The following is a 20,547-nucleotide window of genomic DNA, read 5'->3' on the forward strand; positions in this document are numbered from 1 at the left end:
AACTATAGTAGGCTATAACAGACTCGAGTCCGTATTTAGTAAAACGTACCGGCAGTCCAAAAAAGGTTGGAGTGCCCATTAAAGTCACGGTCTGTTATAAACAGTGTCGTTACATCCAGAGTTTACTGGAGAAATATGCTAGAATCTCTAAAACCGCACGAAAATGTTCATATCTTTAAAAAGCAAACTCAGAACGAGGACACAACCAGGTGAAACAAGGCCGGACCTTGCCGAGAATAGCCGAGGATACGAGGGTCAGCAGGATCCACCCCAAATACTCACACAACTGCCTAAAATAACTGCCATAACTCTGGCTGAAGAAGAGAAAATACGTCTTAACCACAAAGCCTCGAAAATTGACACCACGAAGCCGCAACTTTACCTCAGCATGCCCTTAAAATTCCGTGACTGACTCTGTGTGTGTGTGTGTGTGTGTGTGTGTGTGTGTGTGTGTGTGTGAGAGAGAGAGAGAGAGAGAGAGAGAGAGAGAGAACAAGTGTTGGAGGACGGAAGCTAAGAGGGGAGTGTGGGAGAGAACACTGTTGGGGCAGAGGTGGGGGAGCCACCTGGTTTGAGGGGGAAGAGGACAAAGAGAGGGAAGGAGAGGAGAGGAGAGGAATAGAAAATACTGAACTGGAGAGGGATACAACTGGGGAGGAGGGACGAGGGGAGGGGGAGACAGATAAGGGGGTGATGGGGGAAGGAAAGAGGGAGAGGAGGGGAAGGGAAAACAGAAAATGTTGATGGAGGGTGGGAAGAGGGGAGAGGAAGGAGGGGGATAGGAGAAAGGTGTTGAAAGAGGGAGAGAAGAGGGGAATGGAGGGAGCGAGAAAGAGGTGGTGATGGAGGGAGGAAAGAGGGGAGACGGGAGGGGTAGGGTAGGAAAGGAATAACAGCACTGGAGGGGAGGCAGGAAGGGGCGCGGAGTGCTAAGAGGGAGGGAAACGTAAGAAGGAATGATGTTAAATTATCTTTTACACTAAGATGAGGCCTCCATCACTTTACCCTTGCTGCCTCCTGACGGTATTCTCCTTCATACTGGAAAAATTGAGACAGCCTTCATGTATCCTAAGAGGTCTCCCCAAAGTTTCATATAATCGTCAGTATCAGAATAAACTAACGGAGTTAAAGAAACGAAGAAAAATACCACCGAGTTAGAACTGAAAGAGGATGGGAAGGAGGGAGGGGGATGGAATACGGAAACTGGGTAAATGGAAAGGGATGGGGGAAAAATGTACAGGAGGCTTGTTGTATGGGGTGGGGAAGACGAGGGGAAGGAACGGATTTTTTTTTTTATTTGATGTGGTGGGAGAAAGAAGGTTAGTGAGAGCGAGGGGAGAGGGGCGGAGTGACAAGTCACTAATCCCTGGCCAGCATTATGTAATAAACCTCGACGTACACTTGAACTGAACCCTGATGGGTCACACACAGTTAAAGCGCCTTTACCTACTAGACCACCAGGAGACCATTTGTTTGATAAATGGTTTGCACCTTGTAAGATAAATGGCTTCCTGGAGTACGAGAAACCATCCGGCTTGTCCATCAGTATGCAATGTTTGTTGATGGTGGGCGCACCGAACTACCAATATGTCAGTCGGCCTCTCTTTAGTAAAACAATATCGTATGGTGTTTGTCAGAACAAAATAAACATGGCTCCTTAGCTACGCAAGGGTCACTGTTTTTAACAAGATGGGAAGGAAAAAAAAAATACGTTAAGGTGGGGGAGGTGAGGGGCATTGGAAGATATAAATCGCACAGACGGCGTGGGTGTGAGTGAGGTGGGGAAGCAGAGAATGTTAGTGTGGAAGATAACCCTAAATCGTGTCCAAGCACCGGCCATTACGTCGCCATCGTGTGGGTACAAGGAGGAGAGACTAGATTAGAGCCACTGGGGTAAAATTGTGAGGGAGGGGTCACGCCATCTTGGTAATCCTGGTGCCTTGGCAATGTCTTCATTAGTAAGGGACTGCCTGTGGGCTTTTCTCGCTTCCTTGGAGATTTTTCATGTTTCTCTGTTCGTCTGCCTGTCCAGCACAATTTAATTCTTCAACTCTCTCTCTCTACGCTTTCTTGACTTTCTCCCTCTCAGTATTTTTTTGTTTTATCTCACTTTCCTTCCCCCATCATTTTTCTCAATTTCCCCCCTGTTACTTTCGTTTCCTTTTTTTTCTTATCCCTCAATTCTTCCCACTCCTTATCTCTAACTTCGCTTCTACTACTCCCTTCTATCCCGTTTTTTACATCCTCTCTCTCTCTCTCTCTCTCTCTCTCTCTCTCTCATTCACCTGTCACCCTGTAATATGTCATTAAGTCATCAGTGAGTTAGTGTGATACAAGTGGGTTTACCTTTGTGTGTGTGTGTGTGTGTGTGTGTGTGTGTGTGTGAGAGAGAGAGAGAGAGAGAGGGGGGGGGAAGAAATGGAGATTAGGGCGAGTGGGATGATGAAAGGAAAGGACGGGACATGGAACGAACGGGAGAGAGAGAGAGAGAGAGAGAGAGAGAGAGAGAGAGAGAGAGAGAGAGAGAGAGAGAGAGAGAGAGAGAGAGAGAGAGACAGACAGACAGACAGAGACAGAAGACAAGCTTTAAAAGGACGCGATATCAGGTATAATCTAAATCCGTCCCCTCACAATGTTTATACTGACATTTGGGGATTTCGTCACGCGCTATTATTTCGACTAAACCAATCCCTTGCCATTTAAAAAACAGAAAAGAATAGGTCGACAAATTATACAAAAGCGTAAAAACTGACTCTTTAACCTACAGAAAGTTATCGAGGGATCTTGTTCTAATTATATCCGGTATTTCTCACCTTTTTTTAACTGAATGCGTCACTGGCTGGGCAAAACCGAGACACCAGACGGTCAAACTTCTCTGTTTTTATATATTCTGCTATTATTATTATTATTATTATTATTATTATTATTATTAACTATTATTATTATTATTATTATTATTATTATTATCATTATTATCCATGCATATTGTTTTCATCGTTATCACAGACGGCAATAATCACTATCACTTTCCTATAACCCTAACTTAGGTACACGGGTTATCACAATACTAACCCATGCATCCACACTGACACACTATATCAATCACTGTCATATATTTATCATTATATATCGGTACTTATATACTTTGATACCGTCCTTTTCCTGTTTCTGGATACTATATACACCAAAACGTTCGAGGAGGAGGAGGAGGAGGGAGTGACCAGAATTATGATGATGATGATGATGATGATTATGACTACGACCAGTGAACTCTGTACGCCACTCAGTCCTGGGACGTATATAACAACTCTATCTTATACTGGCTACCAATCTACTAATTTATCCCGCTTCAAGGCCGTCAGCACTAATACCCCAACACTCTTGACTCCATACTCCTCTTCTCCAGTAGCAATACCAGTTACAAAAATAGCAACCAGTCAATTTGCCTTCGTCCTACAAGAGTCGTTCAGAAAATAGCCATGTGCTTCGAGTGGCTTTGAGGAAAAAAAAATACTGTTTACAAATATTTGATTGGCCACACAACAGATCTGAATTTCTAGACCGTCTTACATAACTGTTTTATGTTTTTATGATTTCAAGACTGATTTTATCAAGACCACGTAAGGTTAAGGAAGAAGCATGTTGTTAAGGATGATGAAAAATGGTGGAACTCTGATAAATATGGTGATGATTATGAATGAGGATAACCAGTGATTGATAATGACTGCTGGCATAAATAACGATAACTAGGACAGTAATGATGCTGCTGCTGTAATGACGATAATGAACGATACTTTTGTCGCTAGTGGCGATGTGACTCACTAGACAATGGAAGCGTTGTCTGTCATAAAGGGCCAAGCTGATTTCTTCTTAAATGACAGTCGTACTATTAAGGCTTCTAGACCACCATACACTTAACCCCTTCACTACCAGAGGACTGTCCAAGAGTTAAAAAACCGTCAGGTGGTAACAAGAATAGATAAGGAAATACGTACCGGCAGCAGGAATTGTTAAAAGGCGTCACCGTACTGAATGGCCTAACGTGCCACATGGAGAATTACCCTCGACAGACCAATGCCTCTCTCTCTCTTTTACGTAGCTTCGGAGAGACTCGACGAACTGAAGAGGTTAGATCTACCCTTCATTAACCCCCTTTCACTACTAGGGGGCTCTCCTAAAATGACAATATTCATCAAACAGTAGAGAGAGAGAGAGAGAGAGAGAGAGAGAGAGAGAGAGAGAGAGAGAGAGAGAGAGTCACCGGGTCAAGAGTAACTGAAAGATTAGGGAGCCTCCTAAGGCCACGACATTAGTCCCCGGAACATTATTACATTTAAGAGGGATAAAGGGATGAAGTGATTTAGTTCAGTTTAATTAATGGCAAAGTGAGTTGTTTGTCAGGAGTTGTGGAGGTTAAGTCTCTCTCTCTCTCTCTCTCTCACACACACACACACACACACACACACACACACACACACACACACACACACACACACACACACACACACACACACACACACACACACACACACACACACACACACACAAATAATTTTCCGTCTCATCATTCTCAATACTTCTTTCTCTCATTTGGGCCCCACTATTTCCCTTTCCCCTACCAGGTATCCATTTTTTTTTTCTCTCTCTCTTTCCACACACACACACACACACACAAACAACTACCATCAAAGGAGAGGGTCACTCCTGGTATGTAATTATGACAAGTCCTCCAGGGCGATCTCTACGTGTGTGTGTGTGTGATGGAGGTGATGTGGAAGGAGTAAGGGACGTGTGAGAAAATGAGAGAGAGAGAGAAAGAGAGAGAGAGAGAGAGAGAGGAGGGGATGGTATGAAAAAGTAAGAAGTGTGTGTGTGTGTGTGTGTGTGTGTGTGTGTCTGGTGCCTGCCTATGTTATCTCTGCCGCACCATTGCCACCCCTTCCACTGATCTCACTGCTGACCCTGCCACCAACACAACCACCTCACTTCACCTCAGCCCAACCCCGCCAAGCCTCCAACCCACCCCACCCAACCCCACCATACCTCCAGCCAACCCCACCCAACCCCACCCAACCTCCAGTCCACCCCACCCAACCCCACCATACCTCCAGCCCACCCCACCCAACCCCACCATACCTCCAGTCCACCCCACCCAACCTCATCACGCCTCTCCCCACACCAATCCGTCTCCATCCCTACAGGTAGTAAATTTAAGGTGACCCGCCAGAATTTTTAGAAACTTCAGGAGGTTAAAGATAATTTTACGTTTTCAAAAATTTCAACGTGGGTAAAAACTCGCAGCCGATACCGAGCTACAGATACAGATGACCTATTGGGTGAAAATGGTCCCCCTCAAAATAAACCCGTTAGGTCAGCAGCAACTGTATCTCCGCTAACGTGGAATACTGAACCCATTTTTACAGCATTAGTACTCAAAATCAGCCCTAAATTAACCTCATTAAGAAGAACTCAAAGACATTCTGTGCCAAGAGGTTTTTGGTTAAGGGGAATAAACGGAAGCAGAAGATAAACCAGTATATTACTAGTAATTATCAAAACAGAAATGAACATTGACAGACCACAAGATCACATTTCGATATACGAATGTACGAGAGAGAGAGAGAGAGAGAGAGAGAGAGAGAGAGAGAGAAATGTATGTGTGTGTGCACAAAACCAGATGGGGGGATGGACAACCGTAGATATCGGACCGAGATGGAGGAAGTTGAGTCAATAAGATGCAGTGTAGATAACTGATATAGGCCTTCGTTGTACAAAATACACACACACACACACACACACACACACACACACACACACACACACACACACACACACACACAAACACACGCACGCACGCACGCACGCGCGCAGATACACCAACACAGACTCTCGCGTATAGACAGAGAGATGGGGAAACAGACATTTTTAAGGAATAAAGAATCAAAGGATGGAAGCCAGCAAAAGGCCGTCCTTTCCAAACTATGTTCAATGTTCTATGAAAGGGCAATTTTTTGTAGGCTTCTAATCTTTACTTTCTCCTATTACATAACCTCTCTCTCTCTATCACACACACACACAGACTTTCTTTACCAAAGCCTGCTCCTCATACGGACATTTTTTTTTTATTAAACATGGAATAAAAATCGATACTACGCATGTATTTTTTTTTTCCCTAAAAGGCTCCAGTTTAACTCATGTACGAGAGGTTCAAAAAAAAAAAAAAAAGTATCTGTCAATCCCATAATAACCCCTTAAGAGCGTAGGGGCCCGAGGATAGGCTACCGTAGTCCGAAACATTTAACCCGTTCAGTGCCATGAAATTACTTATACTATTGTTTTTCCAATCCAGACGATTTTAGTCAACTTGGGAGTAGGGGGCTTATCGAACTGAAGAGATGAGATAAAGCCTTCCTTAATCCCTGCACAGATACAAATCCTTCTTAACATGAACAATACCGTCTCGTCATAGTCTGAATAAATACAAATAAAACGTCACCAGGCTGAAGGGATTAAGGATAGAGAGCCGGCCTGCGCCCCTGGTGGCATTTTGCACACCGGAAAAAAAAAAAAATCCGGTCACCTCTTGGGCTCGAACGGTAGCACATGACCAACAGCCTGCTGTGACGCGATAACTTTATCACCAGGACAGCGGGGGAGTATAATACACTAATAATATATTAAAATGACGTCATCATGGTGGAGAAGCTTATATTGTAAGAATTAATGAAAGAAGCACCTCTTTTATCAATGGGATGATAATAATATAATAAGGATGACGACGATGATGAAGAAGTGTACACGTGTGTGGAGAGAGGAAATCCGTAAATATAGGAGTGGTGGTGGCGTGGTCTACAGAGCCTGGGGTGCGGAAGACAGCATTTGGTAAAAGGAAGGACGTACAATATTTCAGGTTGTGGGAGTGTAATATATTTGCTTACACACACACACACACACGCACACACACACACACACACACGGATGTGAGTGTGTGTGTATATATATATATATATATATATATATATATATATATATATATATATATATATAGATAGATAGTGGCGACCATCATCCACTCACTTGATGTAGTGATGCCTACCTCTTCCTTCACTTTTATCATTCTTTTTCTGTGTCTGCTCTCCATTTTTCCATTCTCCCATCTTTCCTTTCACTTTTTATTACTCTTCTTTCCTTTTCACGTGGTTTCACACTGAGTGACAAACCTAATGGTTTCCTATACGCCAGGAAGCCATTTACAACGCTGGGTGGTAACCATATAACCAGCCAAGGAAGACACCTCATGGTGAAAGCGTTCAACTTTAGTGCTAACATTTCCTTGATGGCCAATTCTACCACAACAAACCTCTTGACAACACTTTTTATGCAGTATAGGCCTTACTCATCTATCGTTCTAATTATCCACATATCTACCTGTTTATCAACCAGTCTGTTTTTGCCCCATCAGGAGCATAAGGGCGCCGGGGTTAGGTACTCGATCCCTATATTTGTGGCGATGGTGACCTGCCTTGCTCATCCGTGAGTGGCATTATTCGGGCAATAAGCCCCAATACCCTCGGATGTTAACATTTACAGGCTCCATCAGGTTGAAGCGCCTTAGACCACTAGTCGACCTGGTGTCATTTGGTTATATGGTTACCAACCAATGTAGTAAATTGTTTCCTGAGTTGCAGGATGCTATCTTGCTTATCACTCACTGCAGAGTAACCTGAAGGCGGCACTACATGGAGTGACTGGATGTTGGACGCCCCCACCAACCACTCATTTATACTGCTTTTATTGACCATAGGCTAATTGGTTTATTTGTGTATCTGCTGGTTAGGGAAATACATTTATTAATATCGCAGAAACATTCCCCACTAACTGTCTGGACTGAATCGCTTCAATATTCGTTTTTTTTTCCATATTCATACAGTATTCCCCAGTTAGTGTCGAGGTAATTGTGGTTTTAGTGGCATGCCTCCATCTCCCACTGTACTGTAGGTTTAAAACCTGAGAACGCCCTATCCCGGTGTCCAGGCCACCCTTCGTTTTGCAACATCAAAAACATAACTGGCGTACGGTAAAGACCCAGCCCACTGATTTTCAGAATTTGGACGCCATACCCCAGTCACCAGGCCGCCTTTAACTGTGCAACTTTACATATCAACACACCACTTACCTGTGGAACAAGCCCTGTCAATTAATTTTCAAAGTTCTAGGTCACTCTTTAACCACCCACCCCAATAACTCCTCAGTAGTCGCTCAGTCACCTCCGGAATATATATATATATATATATATATATATATATATATATATATATATATATATATATATATATATATATATATATATATATATATATATATATATATATATATATATAAAAGGGTGTCTTGAAAAAAGTGTTAGAAAAGGAATTAAAGGAATTACGGAAAGTTTGCCTCTTTTAAAAGATTTGGTGACCCAAGCAGTAAATATTAGTTCCATACACCTAAATTCCTAGAGCAATCCCAGACTCGCCTGAGAATGCGAACATCATGTTTCATTAACTGTACCACCTTCAGCTGGTAAATTTTACACATGCAATAGGCCTACGTCAAAGATTCAAATCCGGTACACTACGAGTATAACTAACTTGTTTTCATCCTTGAGAATACTGTGACGGAAGCTTTAAATTACATGACCTTCAGCTGAGGTAGAAGTGTCCTTGGTTATTAGCTAAATTTATCTTCCAGTCTGATCATACTTTGTCATCCACAGAACTGGAGTTTGGGATTATTGTCAGGTGGACACAAGCCGACTATATACAGTAATAAAACCACAAGAGGAGACAGACTACCCTGGGTGAGGCTGTGGGTATGTGGGTTGGTGGTTGGTGGGGCAATAGGTCCATTGTGTGAAGAGGTTTATGATGGCAACAGGTCCCTGGGGGGGGGGGAGAAGAAATTACTGCCGTTAGAGTCAATGAACAAATTTGGTCAAGCTTAATTCTCTAAAATTTCACATTTACATTATTTATAATTATGACTTTTTCTCTCCTTGCTAAGGCTTATGTTATTTCCAGTATGTCACTTAGTTTACTCAACGACTTACTGGTGCGAGTCTATTAACAGTTTCCTTCAAAATGCGCCGCTGATGATGACATGGATGGTGCAACGCCTATATATAAATGTCGTGATGTTTTTAAAAGACATGGGAGGAACTGAGCTGATGAGAGAGAGAGAGAGAGAGAGAGAGAGAGAGAGAGAGAGAGAGAGAGAGAGAAGGGGGGGAGGGGAAAGGAGGTAAGAAACATGAAGAAAAGAGTGTTGCAAGAAGGAAGAGGAAAGGAAAGGAAATGAGGAAATCAAGGAGAGAAGACGGGGGACGAAATAAGAACGCTGAGAGAAAGGAGAAGTGGGAAGGGGAAGAACAGAAATAGGTGGGGGAAAAAAAAAATGCAAGAAGGAAGAAAAGAGGGAGAAAGAAGAAAAGAGAGGAAAAGAGCTGAATGCAGGAAATGGGAGGAATGATGGAAGAGGAGTGGACAAGCAAAACAAATCAAGCAGAGAAGGTCAGGAAGGAAAATCTGCAGAGAATGGGAACTAGACGGAATTAAGGCAAGAAATTGGAAAGGGATGATATGGAGCTATGTCATAACCTCTAAATATAAATGCAGTGTGGAATGCGTGCGAATGTACAAATAAGATCCGGCGTGGCAAATAATGTTGGGATGGTATTCTCAGTGATCTAGACTAATTAGACCTGCATTCACCTGAGGGAGAGAGGGAGTCAGGGGGTTCAGGGATGAAGCAACACACTCTCTCTCTCTCTCTCTCTCTCTCACACACACACACACACACACACACACACACACACACACACACACACACACACACACACACACACACACACACACACACCCTGGACCATACGAACGCTCGGCCATTTCACACATTCATCACTCCACCCACACACAGAACAGATGACCCTCCCCCCTCCCAACACGTCAAGTATTATGCGACAATATTGGGGTATATTTCATCGCCATGTCAGTGAAGGGACATGAATCTGAGGTGAAAACTAATAGCCTGAATCAGAATCCTTGTCCCACTTCCACCAGAATGGGTTCGAACGCTTATCAGTGAGATCGTGAACCCAATACGTCACCACTAGACCACATCAAGTAACGGTCTATGTGTGTATGCCTGTCTGTGTTTGTCTGTATATCTGTGGTTATCTCTATTATCTATCAATGAACCTGTATACCTATTAATCTATTTGCCCCTATTTGTGTATATATCCACTTAACAGCGTTCACTTTTTTTTCACTCGTACCTATCGACTTTAACCTGTATTCTCTCTCTCTCTCTCTCTCTCTCTCTCTCTCGCTACTACTATTACTGTGACGCCGTATCCCAGAGTTCATTAGGTCTGCAGGCGATAAACATACTTCAATGCCAGTCACCTGACCTTCGTGCCATTCCAAGCCGCCATCTATCATAACATCCTCGTCATCATGCCCCGGATTCACAAACAAACTCACGATCATTGCCTTCTCGTATCGGTAATTCAGATATTCATTTGCAGGAAGAACAGAAACAAGGTAAGGTACTCAACTCTCCTTGTCTTGTCCTTCCTATAAACAAGTAATGCAAAACAGAGCAACCCCACTCCACAGCACGCGACTCCTTGAAACCTGGGTGGAAAATGTGATTAATACCACAGTTATCTCTAAAACATGCTTTGTAACGTTCCTGCTTGCTTTCGATTTCATCCTCCTCCGCCTGGCATGGAAAAAGTTCATGATGATTATCCTCCTGTAACTAAGACATGTGACAGAAGAGCAAAAGGCGTGCAAAGATTTTCCACATTCTCTATTTCCAACCTTCAATAAGTCTGGGCTACGAAAGAGAGAAGACAGAGCCTAGAATCAGGCCTACGACTACTCAATCACCGTACTGTATTTATTTTTCTACCCAAAGCAAGCTCGTTATTATCATCATCAGCAGCAGCAAGTACATCTTCCACAAGCGCAGGGACCCTATTTATAAACTCTAAAAGCTGCGTATAGGACTGCTTGTATATACCGCTACGTTTGCAATTCACTCATAGAACTACTTAGTACTTCACAAATTAAATTATAGCTAATGAATATCAATGTGGCAAAATAGCCATGAAAAGCAAAATAATGTACGATAACACATAACTTAAGGGCTTACCAAAGGAAAACTAGGTATAAGCCTTGAAACATCCGAACACGTATCTTTCCTCCTGTAATCTACCAGTACTACCTTACCCTCAATCACCCTCCCATCAATCCAGACACACTTACAGCACACATCGCTGCTTTTCTGCCCTAACCTACCATCATCATCACCACCATCCAACAGTCTCAAACGCAATCTCCAGTCCATCCCTTTGGCTATTTCATTACTATTCCACCTAATCCTGGCTTAATTACACCCATTCACTCCAGTGCAAAATATTCCACCTTATCCAGACCTAAATGCAGTGCTTCCCTCCCACCCACTTCCCTCCAGACACTTTTCCCCCTCCTCTCACCTGCGTCACCTCCTTCACTTGTCCTGCTTCACCTTACGCTTGGTCCTTCACTCCACCCCACGCCCAGTCAAGTGTCTGTGTGTTTACCATCGACAAAATCCCTTCCTCACGTCCCACACTTTCCTCTTCCCACCTCCCAAACTCCGACACTCCCTTCCCAACCTCCAACACTTCCATCCCCCGCCCACACCTCTTCTCCACCACCCCTTTTGCACTTCTCCGCCAAGACTTTCTCCCATTTCCCTTCTGCACGTCTCTACCAGCACTTTCCCCCCATTCCTCTTCTCCACCAATACTTTCCCCCATTCCCCTTCTCCACCAGTACTTTCTCTCATTCCCCGTCTCGACAAATACTTTCTCCCATTCCTCCTCTCCGCCAAAACTTTCCCCCATTTCCCTTCTCCACCTCACCAATACCTTCCCCAACTCCCCTTCTGAACTTTTCCATCAATACTTTCACCTCATTACCCTTCTGCACTTCTCCAGTCCCTCCCCCATCTCTACACCTGCCACACTTCCATACTCCCACTCCCCTCGCCCCACCACATCTCACTCTCCTCCCTCCCCACCTTTCCACCTACCACATTTACCACGTCCCCTCTCCTCTCGTCCCTATCACACCTCTCACACTCTTCTCCCCCTCCCATCTCTTCACCTGCCTCATTTCTCCCCCTCCCTCTCCCCTCGCTCCCACCTACCACATTCACTCCGCTCCCCTTCCCCACCTGGCTTCAACAACTCAATTACGGTGCTTGTGTTGTCGCATCCGGGATCACTGTTTACACCCACAGACATACGAGACCAAATTGTGGGCCGTTTAAGTTACGTTTACACAGCACGAATTTCCCTTCAACATAACTGTTTTCACTGCGACTGGTGTACTTAAGTATTATATTAAGGCTAATACTAAATTTATGCAGCTGATAGATACCGTATAAGTCAATTGTAGGCCGTTTAAGTTACGTTTACACCGCACGGTTCCTTTCAACATAATTCCTTTCACTGCGATTGGTACATTTAAGTATTACGGTATATCCAGGCTAACACCAGATTATATTCACTTGATAGATACCTAAGTAGTTACAATTTTAAAAAACTACCTCGTCGCCTATTCTCTGATACTGGCACACATCTGAAATTTTAAGACAAACACCAAACGATTTTATTCAGTCGAGAAAAATACTATGGCAAGCCAAGGGTTAACAAAATGCCGTGTACGAAAATGGGCTGGCAGACCTGGTGCTCTCTCTCTCTCTCTCTCTCTCTCTCTCTAACATGCAGCGTAAATAAAAAAATAAATCAGATGATCATGGGTCTGTATTCTCGTTGGCTAAACAGGACCTCTAGCACCTCTTCCATGGAGATTTATTGTGCATAATACACCTTCATCTCCTCTAGTGTGTATGTTGTGTAGCTATGGCTGTTTGAAAGCACACACGGCATAATTAACATACAAATGAAACATACCACAGGAAATAAACTCGTAAAAGAAAAGTTTTTAGCAGGACTCCTTAGCCGATGAGAAAAATGTCCACACAGTAACTCCTTTACTGTCTTGATACCGTACCAAACCCTACAACAGCCTCTCACTAAACAATAATTAGATGGGCTGCAAACTGGCTTCATTAGTTCTAAACCCCAGTAGGGTAAAGGTTGTCATCTCCTAATGAGCTCTTGCAAAACCCATCAACAACATGCAAATGGGCTGGAATCTCACTTCAACAGTTCGGACCCCCAGACATGTTATGACGTCAACAGCTAATGAGTTATGAGATCTGGCCAAAGGAATCAACAACAGTCGGAGGGAGTACTTTGAGAGTGCAACACCCGCGTCCTAATGGCCGAACATTTGACTTTGTCCTGCGACTCTGGCGTTCGACTGGCTCACAATAGAACTACTTCATCCTTGCCTACCCTTGAACTCCTCGACCTCAGTAGTTTAAACTGACTGAGCTGACCTTACTCTGTGACCCTGAACCTTGGGCTACAGTTCTCACAATTAAATCTTTTTTTTTGTCTGACCTTCAACCAATCCACTAGGTTTGGTCCACATCGAATCAAAGCTGAGCTACAGGGTCGAGGCTTCGACCTTGCCCTATGAGCCTGACCTCAGACTAACTGTCCTAAAAATCAGTAACTTCATAACTGCCTTCCCACAACCCTTCCACCACATTCAGTTTAATCAGATCAAAACTAATTAAAGGCCCTTGCGTTGTGATCTTCACCTTTGATCTACTGTTCTTAAAAACAAGTCAACTCTGGAAAGACCCTCAGACCATCAACATTTCAACCAAGTTTAGTCCAACTCAGATCAATACTGTTTTAGGTATTCTGACACACACACACACACACACACACACACACACACACACACACACACACACACACACACACACACACACACAAACTCGACTCAGATGAGCCTGCTGACCTAGGGTAGGGTCTCGGTAAGCCCAGCAAAGGCACCACAGTAATATTCTGGACAGGGAAATACCGTAATTATGATCACCCAGACCTAGGACAAGCTCCGGGTAGCCACAGCAGCCACCACGGCATCCAGTGGAGGCACAGATAGCGCGTCAGGATTGGCTCACCCACTGGAATTTGAGCCAATAATCTCGGTAAGGGGCGCCTGCGAGAGGTCAGCGCCCCCCTCGCTCGCCGGTCACGGAAAGAAGCTGAAGTCGCTGAGGCAGGGCTGGTTTTGACTATCAAGGACTAAACAAACTATACCAATAATAACAGGAAACAACAGAAGCAGCAACAACAAAAAATCGGTAATCGTGGTAGCGAGTACTATGTAGGAATGGCTCAGGTTCAAAATGGCGTCCTGTACATGACGTAAAGGGGTGCGCGCACCAAAACGCTCATAAAACACAGTTTTAAATATACGGAGTAAAATTCCTTCGCTATTCAAGTGTAAAGCTCTTCGCAAAGCCCCGCAAACCTTCGCAGGAGTCATGACATCATGTCGCAAATATATCGATCTTGCACTTCCAGCGGTAGTCTTAACTCCAAAACGAAAAGATTTTCACGAGGGATGTTTCTTTCCATACTCAGAGCAGGATCAGAGCTATAGCAGGCAAGTTATAGCCCCTCTTCCCCCCCCAAAAAAAAAAGAAATATCGTCTCAAAATCTGAAAACTCCACGCATTCGAGTTGCCCTATTTCCCTGACGGTATACATATTATTTTACATACCGGAACTCCGTATCAGTAATCGCGGTGGCGTCATTTTGCAAAAAATTACTGAGATATAGCGATGGATATACAATTAAAATTCGTGTGATAGTACAGCTGTGTATTTGATAGCCAGCACGTATAACAAGATTATGAATTAGAGAGAGAATATAAAATGATCGTTTAGTCAGGATCGAAAAAGTACAGAAGCAAGGGATGGATAAAAAGGGCACAGGAACAAGACAGACAGATTCAGTTCTCAACTTATTCCTACTACTAAAAGAATAATAGTAATAATAATAATAATAATAATAATAATAATAATAATAATAACAATAGGCCTACCAACAACCTAAACCAACCTGACAATCCTAGTTATAATGTCCTATACACCTATTACTGTCGCTAGAATGAACAATGGCAGGTTCTTTTGTTGTCGTTTCTGTAATAATAATAACAATAATAACAACTGGTTTGTTTTCGCGAGAGGGAACTCAGCCACACTCAGCTTGAATACCGACCTTACTCGTGGTTGCATGATATTCGATGAGTCTTAGTTATTAGGTAGGAATGAGTGGCCACGGTTACTAGTCAACTCACTCCTGTTCTGAATACATATGACTATCATCTCAGCTGAAAGGGGTTAGTAATTTGCCATAAACGTAACTGATCATTAGTAAGAATAATCCCATCCCTACTTAGCATCAGTACCTGAGGTGCCCAGGATCCAGAAGAAAAAAAAAATCATCATCATCATAACAATAATAATAATAATAATTATAATAATAATAATAAAAATAATAACCATATGCATAAAAAAACCTACGGAGTCGTTACTATGGTCGTTTGAGAAATAAACCCATCATTATCAGTCAGCAATTAAATCGTCATTACCACTCACATACCTCGCTGCACAGTTAACCTAGCCATGTACGCCATTTTGGATCCGTAAACTGACTCCCTCGCTCTCTCGTTTGTTTCTTCCCTTCACAGCACTTCGTTCTCCTCACCGTCCATCCATCTATCCAGTACCCCCACCCTCTCTCTCTCTCAGCCTCCCTTTCCTCACATCTCCTTTACTTATGCTTTATTTATTACCCTCTCATTTTTTTTTCTTCTGTCTGTTATTTCTTCTCTCTCATTTTCTCACTCTTTCCCCCTTTTTCGTCTTTACTGTTATTTCCTCTCTCTCTCTCTCTCTCTCTCTCTCTCTCTCACACACACACACACACACACACACACACACATATATACAGTATATATATATATATACTCTTCCTCCCTTCCTTTTTTCCTCCTTCGGTCCCTCCTTCCTTACTTTCCTGCTCCTTTCCCCTTCTCTCTCCTCCCCCCATCTCTCTGTGGTGTCAATATATTACTATTCGCACCACTGGGCCGTTAATACCACACCTCTCATCTCGATTACTCCACTCCCACTCTCTCACATTTGCTCTCACATATTTTTGCTGTTATCTACTCTCACTCTTGCTCAGCTCACACTTATCTTCTTTTATCCACTCTCTCTCTCTCTCTCTCTCTCTCTGTCTAATCTAACTGTCCCTCTTTTTCACTTTTTAAGCTTTCTCTAACAATTCACTTTGATTTTTTCTCCCTCTCCTCTGACTCAATTCATTTTCACTCATTTACAATCACAGTACCACCGTATCTCACTCGCACAACAATTTCTCTCTCGCTTTCCCAAATACAGTCCTTACTTTCATCATCAAGAGAGAGAGGGAGAGAGAGAGAGAGAGAGAGAGAGAGAGAGAATGATTAACGACTAACACTTAGGCTATATATTACAAGTTTCACATATTAGTTTTTGGCTGTGACTGTCGACAAAATATATATTTGTTTTCCACTAACAATGCTGTTTCCTCATTAACCTGACGTGACATTATTATTATTATTATTATTACAATGAATATTATTACGAGCTGGGTCAGTATCTGTATCAGCTGCACACAAGGTAATACCACTGTTCGGCTCCACAGCACAGAGGAAGACTTGGGTCTCTAGGAAGGGACTGCTAACTTCAAAGTCGACGCCTTGAGTCAAAGATGTCACAAAGATATAACTTAATATTACTACTACAACTACTGCTACTACTATCATTACTGCTGCTGCTGTTCCTAGTACTACCATTATCGATGAATAGGGAGGCTGCCAGAGATCGAGCAGAGTGGAGAGTCATCATTAGGTGACCAAGAACGACACAAGCAAAGCATGTTGGAGCATTTATAAACGATAGGACAATACGGTGCCGTCAAACCCATTTCAAAGGTCTTCAAAATCGAAACTTCACAACCCAACAATACACTGACAGCGTCCTAAATTTCGCGTCTCTTCCTGACAGCATGGGCGTGATGTGGGCGCGAGCTGGCGTGGGCGTGGGCGTGGTGGTGGTAGTGGTGTTAGTCTCCCTCCCCCCTGCCTCCACCATCACCATCCACCCAGCTGTTCTCAAAAACTTCGTCGGTAAGTGGAATCAAGAAAAGAAGAACCTATGAAATATTTTGTTGCCCTGAACACAACATCCCCTCCGCCTTTTTTAAGATTTGGTGGTTTTAGGAGAGAGAGAGAGAGAGAGAGAGAGAGAGAGAGAGAGAGAGAGAGAGAGAGAGAGAGAGAGAGAGAGAGAGAGACGATACACGACTGATGAAAACTGGACTGATTAGGCTATTGAAAATAAGCAATTCTGAGAACGGAATTACATAAGAAATGAGCCGGAGAAATTGACAATGAGAACGCACTAGATTAGAAACAATAGTTTAAAGTACAGGAACTGCATTAAGAACGACAGGGTGAGAGAGAGAGAGAGAGAGAGAGAGAGAGAGAGAGAGAGAGAGAGACAGACAGATAGAGAAATATGATATAAAAAGAGGAAAATATAAATAAATACTGATTGATGCAGAGAGCGATTAAGGAGAAAGCGAAAAGCAGAGAAAGAGTGAGAGACAGCCGGAGAGCTGGGGGGAAGGAGTAGGCTATGACAGCCATGTAGCCCCATTAGTAACTGGGAGTGACAACGCTTCACCCCCACACTTGTCACCCACCAGGAATATATTTAACACCCCCCTGACGTCAACCCGACCGCCCGTTTTCTTTATGCTTTCTGTGAGGCGTTTTGTATACTGACTTTGTGTATTCTGTATTAATTTCATTGTTTGGCAAATACATATGATTAGCTGATGATGATGATATATAATTGACTTAATGTATCTTAATGAGAAACGTGGTCAGAAATGTTACTGCTGCTACTACAGCGTACTGCTACATCAACAAAAAACACTACCTACTACAACCACCACCAGTATAACAGTTAGTGTTACTACCGTACTATTACTACTACTAATTTCCTTCTATCTTAATTATTATCTAAGTTCAATTTCTCTTGGCATACTTTTCTTATTAACCTGCCGTACCAAGTACTTATTATTATCTTCCGTGCTTATTTATGTTCATGTAATTTCGTGCTACTGATTGCTACTTGGAAATGAAAACAAAGTCTGTATATTGCTGATGATGATACGGTAAGGGTAATAATAACAATAATAACAAAAACAATAATAATAATAATAATAATAATAATAATAATAATAATGATATCAAGACGAATACGAGGAGGAGGAGGAGGAGGAGGATCTTCAATACCAAACAGCAAACACGAGATGCTTTCAAACGAAAAATTCTGTATACCAGTATACAAGCATAAAAACTTCAGCAAGGCTAAAACAACCAAGTTCCACATTCCAAGACACCCTCCTACACCTTAACCCACCATAATGCTCTCTTAATTAGTTCATTATCTTAAGAACCCCCTTAAACGCAACTTTTCATTTAAGGGTATGCCTGGATCCTCTTAGCATAGGGTTGGATACTCTTAAGAGGGAGTTCATCCTGTCACGTCCGCCTTCGTTAAAATCGGGTAATGGTTTGGCTATACTGGTGGCTTAGTAGACTTAAGCGCCAGTCAGGGAAGCCATGCGCTAAGGGAAAGTTCGAATATCCAAGAGGCACCTGGGAGTTTCTCGATTATGCAACGCTATCAGTGACGTCCTGCCCTTATACAGTAATATGTTCTGGGCTTTAGTAGTCCTACCTCAGTTTCTTACACCTTGCAAATGGCATGATGGGACTAGCTGTTACAACACACACACATACACACACACGCACACACAAAGTAGTAGCAATGTGACTGGTTTCCATCGACTCCGGGACGTATTTACTAGATGTGTGATGTGTGGATACCGGCTCGATAACCAGTTAGCCTACGCAATTTACACTCTTTAGGCAGGGTACCTAGCAGCAGAGCACACAGTAAACATTCAAGCCGAGTCTCACATTCCATAACAAGTTTTATTTCAACACCATTATCATCCCAACCCTGCAGAGGTCTTGTTGGATCCAGAAACAATGGGAGACCACAGAAGCATAACATTAAGTAGTGCGTCCACTGAAACGTGTCACACAATTACACACATCATCATAGCCATCTCTATCCGGGCTCCACCTGACAGGCAAAAAACCACATGCTTTGTTTACAAAACAATAATAATAATAATAATAATAATAATAAAAATAATTAATACTATCACAAGTGAATAAACGGGCGGTAATTACGGAAGGAAATAATAATAATAATAATAATAAAAATAATAGCTGAATATTAATTTGGGCTTTCATTCTTTCCATGACGAAATTTCTCGGTAAAAGTTTAAATCTTGTTAGAGAGAGAGAGCATATTTTTCGATTTTCTATTTTTTGTGTGTGTGTGTAAACTGTAAGTTGAGTGCATATTTACCTTACATTAACAGCCACTGATGTTATATTCTGACACACACACACACACACACACGAACAGCCGGAGAGAGAGGACGTCCCAGGCATCGCTCCTGACCTTGAGTAGTTTCAGGAATTTTGTCTGTCCTGTCTCCTAGGGTCTTTCTTTAAATTTAAAATAATGAAAGTTGGTAGACTACCAAAAATGTAAAGATTTGTTGGCAATAGTATACATGAATGTTTGTGGCTTATTGGTAACAGCTGTTTAGGTACTTGATCGGTACGTTAAAGATGGCCGAAAATGTAAACAATGAGGGAATGGAATTTCAAGGATTTGATGCTAATACTAATGTCATGGACCTAGTGAAAACATTAATTATGAGGATTAGTGAACTCGAAAAAAAAGTAGAGAATCTAGTGATAAAGGATGTGTCAGGAAATACGGAAACCACCATACAGAGTCTAATCCAGTCCAACGAAACAGCCAATGAAGAGATAAAGAATTTGAAGAGGGAAAATGTTGAACTGAGGAGGAAACTTGAAGAGAGTACTAATAAAACGGAGAAGGTGAGTAATGTACTAGAAGAACACAAGGCAAAGTGGGCACACGTAGAGGAAGAACAGAAAGAAGTGGTCAGCTTAAGAGAGATCATCCAGGAAGAAAGGGAAATGAACAAGAAAGAAATGGAAGAAAATGTAGTGAAAATACTGAAGAAAAAAGAGAAAATAGTGAGAGAAACTGTAGAAAGGAACAGATGGGTGATAGTATTTGGAAACAGGGAAGAGGAAGAAAAGGTTAGGTTCGCAAGACTCGAGAGAGACACGAACATGGTGAGAGGAATATTAGGCAAGATTGACCCCGAAGGAAACAAGTGGGTAAAAGAAATTGAGGAAGTAAGGAGGATAGGGCCTTATAAGAAAGGGGAAACAAGACCAATGAGAGTCAAGTTTACATCAGAAAGTGTAATAAATGAGATACTTAAAGTGACCTGGAAATTAAGCAAAGAGGCGGGGATGGAAAATATTATAATAAGAAAAGATCTG

The 20,547-nt window shown here is 42.5% G+C and overlaps 1 protein-coding gene across 1 annotated transcript in view; it reads left to right on the forward strand.

The window, feature by feature from the left end:
- The window catches only part of LOC145416776 (uncharacterized), a 55,139-nt gene that overhangs the window by 30,382 nt on the left and 4,210 nt on the right, over window positions 1-20,547 (forward strand). The window contains exon 2 of the mRNA XM_080285696.1: window positions 17,078-17,199. Coding sequence (XP_080141822.1) covers window positions 17,079-17,199 — 121 coding nt within the window. The 5' untranslated portion in view covers window position 17,078. The remainder of the gene's footprint in view (window positions 1-17,077; window positions 17,200-20,547) is intronic.

The sequence above is a fragment of the Coenobita brevimanus genome, chromosome 107 (genome assembly GCF_032717465.1).
Source record: "Coenobita brevimanus isolate Jiangsu-jjx chromosome 107, ASM3271746v2, whole genome shotgun sequence".
NCBI lineage: Eukaryota > Metazoa > Arthropoda > Malacostraca > Decapoda > Coenobitidae > Coenobita > Coenobita brevimanus.